Here is a 4,978-nt window from a genome sequence, read left to right on the forward strand (position 1 = left end):
AGGCTCAGTGGCGGCGATAGAGATTTATTTTGGGGTGCTGTGGGCTAGCGTGATGTTTCATAGAGGGTGCTTGAACATTTAGGGTTTCCCATTAATGTACCGGTCGCTACAGTGGAATTTTCTACTGCAACACTCCCCACGCAAATACACAGTGTGACAGTTACAATGAAGGCTCGAGGCATATAGGTGTAAGGAGGGNTTAGCAGTAAGTAAGGGGTGGGAATTAATAAGCATTTGCTTCCTCCTGCTCCCTTTCGGACAAATATGATTTATTATTATTATTATTATTATGAATATTTTTGTTGAATATATAAATATTATTATGAATTGATAAATACTGTATTCTAACAATACGGTATTATTTTTTTCACATTTATTATTTTTTATTTTGTTTTTTTAAATCTGTTTGAAATAAAGATGGAAATGAAAATGAAATGAAAAGCATCAATCTGGTGCACTTTGAGAGCAAAATGAAGAGATCTATGGATACATCTCTCAACACCCATATGAAAGAGAACTGTAAACAGATTTACTTTTTCTTTATGGATATTTTACAAATCACCCTTTTAAACTTTATTCTTTTTTTACTGTCATATAGTATTTCATACCTGTTTTTCATTTATTCTCTTATTTTTATTAATTAACTTAACTNTTTTATGTCATATAGTATTTCATACCTGTTTTAACTTTTTTATTTATTCTCTTATTTTTTTATAACTATAATGATCATATAAACGTGTGCCTCGGAAATAATTGTTTACATTAATGTTGACCAAAACGTTTGAGACCCACTGAGATAACACTCAGAGAGTCACTGAGTCTCTCAGTCTGACAGGAGAGGACTCTCCTCCACTTTGTTGTTGAAAAAACTCCTTATATCCGTTAGCGTAGCTAGCTAGCACCAGAAGCTAACAACAACGATCTCCGGTACCGGTGCGCTCTCTCTCTCTCGCGCACGCATACAAAATGGCTAGTTTCACACACACACAGCCAAGCTTTAATGAAACACAGAGACCGAGACGTAATAGTACTGTATCATATTATTTTCGAATCAATAATTTTAGAAATTATGATTTTTAAAAAAAAAAAAAAATTTTTTTTTAAATAACCATTTCCCCCCCCCCTGTCATGCCTAATAGGGCGGCTTTAAAATGTTGTCTAGGCGGAATCGTAGTTTTGAATACACAGGAAGTTAGATGTGCTTATGTGGATACAAACCGTATGTATTGCCCTTTTCACCCTCCATTCAGGCAAAAAAAAAAACTCCAACTGTTGTGATTTGGACGTGTTAACAGTCTGAAATTTGTCATTGTTTTGGAACACAGGCCACGGTGACAGCAACAGCCGAAACATTCCTACCCTGGTTAAAGACATCAGCAATGTAGGCGAGGTGTCATGCGGGAGCTCCCATACTATCGCACTGTCAAAGGACGGACGCACTGTGTGGTCCTTTGGAGGAGGGGACAACGGTGGGTTAACCCTTCAACGTGACTTACATGTTAAATGTCATAACAAGTCTGTACATTTAAAATCAATTTTGAAATGTATCGTTTTTTGCATAAGAGCTTGCAATTTTGTATTTTATTGTCTTTAGATTTCAGTGTGTCAAATTGTTGCATATCAATACAGTGTGTGTTTATACTGATGCCCTCTAAAGAGAAACCATGTGTTTTCCTGCAGGAAAACTAGGTCATGGTGATACTAATCGAGTGTACAAGCCAAAAGTAGTGGAGGCCCTGCAAGGAATGTTCATTAGAAAAGTGTGCGCAGGAAGCCAGTCGTCTCTCGCCTTAACCTCTACAGGACAGGTAGGACATCGTTGTTTACCAAGACTGGTTTTTAGAGGAAAGGCTGAGGCTTGAAGTTCTTTAACATTTCTCACTTTGAGAGAATTTCATACAGCTGTTGATGCATTCCCTAGTGACAGCTGGTTGGCCAATAACAAGCAGTTCAGTTATCATTTCTGATTGTTTTCATTTATGACCGATCTTTAGTATTCTCTTGAGCATATTCAACTGTTCATTTTGTCTCTCAAAGATATACTCTTACTTTTTTCTGGAAAATCAGTTTTTCTCAGGAAAGGGGTAAAACAAATGCTTATGCTGATTCATTGTTTTTTTCCAGGTGTATGCTTGGGGCTGTGGTGCTTGCCTGGGGTGCGGCTCTTCCGAAGCCACAGCACTCCGACCCAAACTAATCGAGGAGCTGGCTACCACCCGGGTGGTGGACATCTCCATAGGGGACAGTCACTGCCTGGCCCTGTCGCATGGTAGTTGTCTCTTCCCTTTTTTCATGCCCTGTCTCTTTGTTGCATTGGTTTGGAACCACATTGGGTTTCATAAAAGTTTGAAAGAGGGTAGAAGTATAGCTTGGTAGTGCTTGGTAGAGCTTGCCGCAGATGTACTAGGGTTTGAATCTGACCCAGGACCATTTACTGTCTCCTCTTTCAACTCTGTCTCTCCAATGAAGGTGCTGGTTGCTAAAAACAGAACCGATGCAATAGCATGATTTAATAGCAAATAGACCATATTTGTTTAAGCTAATATTTAACCTTAGCGCACCTCATTATTATTCAATAATATTGTGCAGTGAAAAACAAAATCAATACAGCCATGTCTAATTTTGTGTTACTTTTCTGTTACTCAAACTCCATCCAGACAACGAAGTATATGCATGGGGCAACAACTCCATGGGTCAGTGTGGCCAGGGGAACTCCACAGGGCCGATCACCAAGCCCAAGAAGGTGGTGGGCCTGGACGGAGTCGCTATTCAGCAGATCTCAGCCGGCACCTCCCACAGCCTGGCGTGGACCGCGCTGCCCAGAGACAGGTCAGTTACAACACAGTAAACACACTGAGTGGAGCCAGAGTAACCGTGACGATAACCTGGGTTTTACAGGAATTATTCACATAGGAGGGAGTGAGGGTAAAGGCCAGTGCTGATGTCACAACAGCCCTTGATTACTTTGTTTTAAAGTTTTTGAGGTTGTTTAAAATAGGTCAAAGGTCAGTAACTGCATGTGAAATCTACAGCAGCTTTGTTTCCCTTCTGTGTTACAAATAACTCACGAGTGTGTTAGATTCTATTTTTCATTCAGAGAAATTGTGCTAAATAAGGTTAGATTAAGACATTTTGTATGAAACATTATTTAGTTACATTACGGGAATTGTAGGATCCAGCCCTTTTTAAGCTCAACCTATCGACAGATAAGATTTTGTTGCTTTGATTTTTTATTTGTAAATGCGCCTTCTGTTAGTCCCCTGACCTTATGGAAGTGTGATTTAAAATCACTGGACAACTGCTTTAGGAGCAAACTTATCACAATAGTTGACAAATGATTTGAACGATACAATTAATAATAATGGTGAGACATTAGGGAAATATTTCATACTCCATCCCCATATTGATGAGGAAGTACATTCACATTAAGGGAATTTGATTTGTAAAAGTTTTGTTACGGCTTCAATGTACAAAGTACTTATGAACTGATCCATTTAGGAAATGCTGTTTCCCTCCAGATTACATTTTTTCTATGTCAATTGAAGATAAACTCTGATTCCGTTAGAGCTCTACATGTAAAGTACTGAAGCACTTAAAGTCAATATTTACTCTCTCTGGCTCTCTAGGCAAGTGGTGGCTTGGCACAGGCCCTACTGTGTCGACCTCGAGGAAAGTACCTTTTCCCATTTGCGGTCCTTCCTAGAGCGATACTGTGACGGCATCAACAGTGAAGACCCCCCTCTTCCATTCCCCTCCTCCAGGTAAGTGCATGCACACAGCCTGCAAGTCACCATCAGTGCTAGTGACAGCTTTGTCAATTGGCACAGCTGTGATTGCCAAAGACCTTCGAAGAATTAGGAAAGGGGAGATTTACCCCGTTTTTTCTATTTGTTTTGGTAATGGCAAATGAAAACATAACTAGCCTGAACGTTTTAAATAAATGTATGCTTATATATTTGCAGGGAGCATCATAACTTCCTCAAACTGTGCCTTCGGCTTCTGTCCAATCATCTGGCTCTGGCTCTGGCTGGGGGCGTGGCCACCAGTATCCTAGGTCGGCAGGCCAGGCCCCTGAGGAACCTGCTCTTCAGGCTGATGGACTCCTCCGTGCCGGATGAGATTCAGGAGGTAGGAAAAAAGAACATGCACTGTTGGGCATGTTGGGAAAATTGTTCGCAGCCTCATACAGAGAATACGTCAAGGCACAAGAAATGTTCAGGAAAAAACATTGTCACTATGATATTTTATTTTCTGGGATAGCAAGAGTGGCGGTTCTCGAACATTTGACATGGGGTGGCAAAGGGGGGGCAAGAGGTCATGCCAGGGTGGCATGGGAGGGTGGGCAGTACGTGGTATGTTGTACTGTATATATAACCTATTTATTGTTAAATCATGCCCTAACACAAGTGTTCTTAATGCACAAGAGAAACAAGGTGTTCAAACAAACAAACTAACATATAGTATAAAACATCAGAAAATACTCATGACACCCTAGAATTCTGTTTACTGTAAGTACAGTAAGAGTACGTAGTTATAATTAAGTACACACATGACATCATCCATCTCTTAAGAGAGCTAAAGGTGACCTGTGCAGCAACACATTTCAATAAATATGTGTCAATACTAAGAGCCGCTAGATCAGGGGTGGCCAACCAGTCAGAGGTTAAGAGCCACATTTTTTCTATGTTACTGCAAAGAGCCACATCAAACACACAGTCACTGATACCGCTTGTTTCAGGTTTTTGTTTTCTGGAGATAAGATTTCAACCACGTCACTGATGCATTTTTGTGGCATTGGGATATATATTTTTAAAATCCTCTGGAGCAGAGAGAGGAGCTGTGGATTATTGTTATTGATTAATGCATCAGTATTTCTTAGGGTCAAAAACACCAAACTCACAACTTAAAATGAAAGCGTTTAGTTTATTTAATAAAAGAGCACATGTTCAATGTGAAAAGTGACAGTAGATATAGATTA

The 4,978-nt window shown here is 39.9% G+C and overlaps 1 protein-coding gene across 1 annotated transcript in view; it reads left to right on the forward strand.

Moving 5' to 3' along the window:
- Nucleotides 1-4,155, forward strand: part of LOC104958271 (probable E3 ubiquitin-protein ligase HERC1) — a gene marked incomplete at its 3' end in the record, with an annotated part of 6,348 nt that extends 2,193 nt beyond the window's left edge. Inside the window, exons 4-9 of the mRNA XM_010785992.1 lie at nt 1,326-1,469; nt 1,681-1,808; nt 2,125-2,269; nt 2,658-2,829; nt 3,627-3,761; nt 3,963-4,155. Coding sequence (XP_010784294.1) covers nt 1,326-1,469; nt 1,681-1,808; nt 2,125-2,269; nt 2,658-2,829; nt 3,627-3,761; nt 3,963-4,155 — 917 coding nt within the window. The remainder of the gene's footprint in view (nt 1-1,325; nt 1,470-1,680; nt 1,809-2,124; nt 2,270-2,657; nt 2,830-3,626; nt 3,762-3,962) is intronic.
- Nucleotides 4,156-4,978: the final 823 nt, after the last annotated feature.

This window comes from Notothenia coriiceps, unplaced genomic scaffold, assembly GCF_000735185.1.
Source record: "Notothenia coriiceps isolate Sejong01 unplaced genomic scaffold, NC01 NC01_scaffold00028554, whole genome shotgun sequence".
NCBI lineage: Eukaryota > Metazoa > Chordata > Actinopteri > Perciformes > Nototheniidae > Notothenia > Notothenia coriiceps.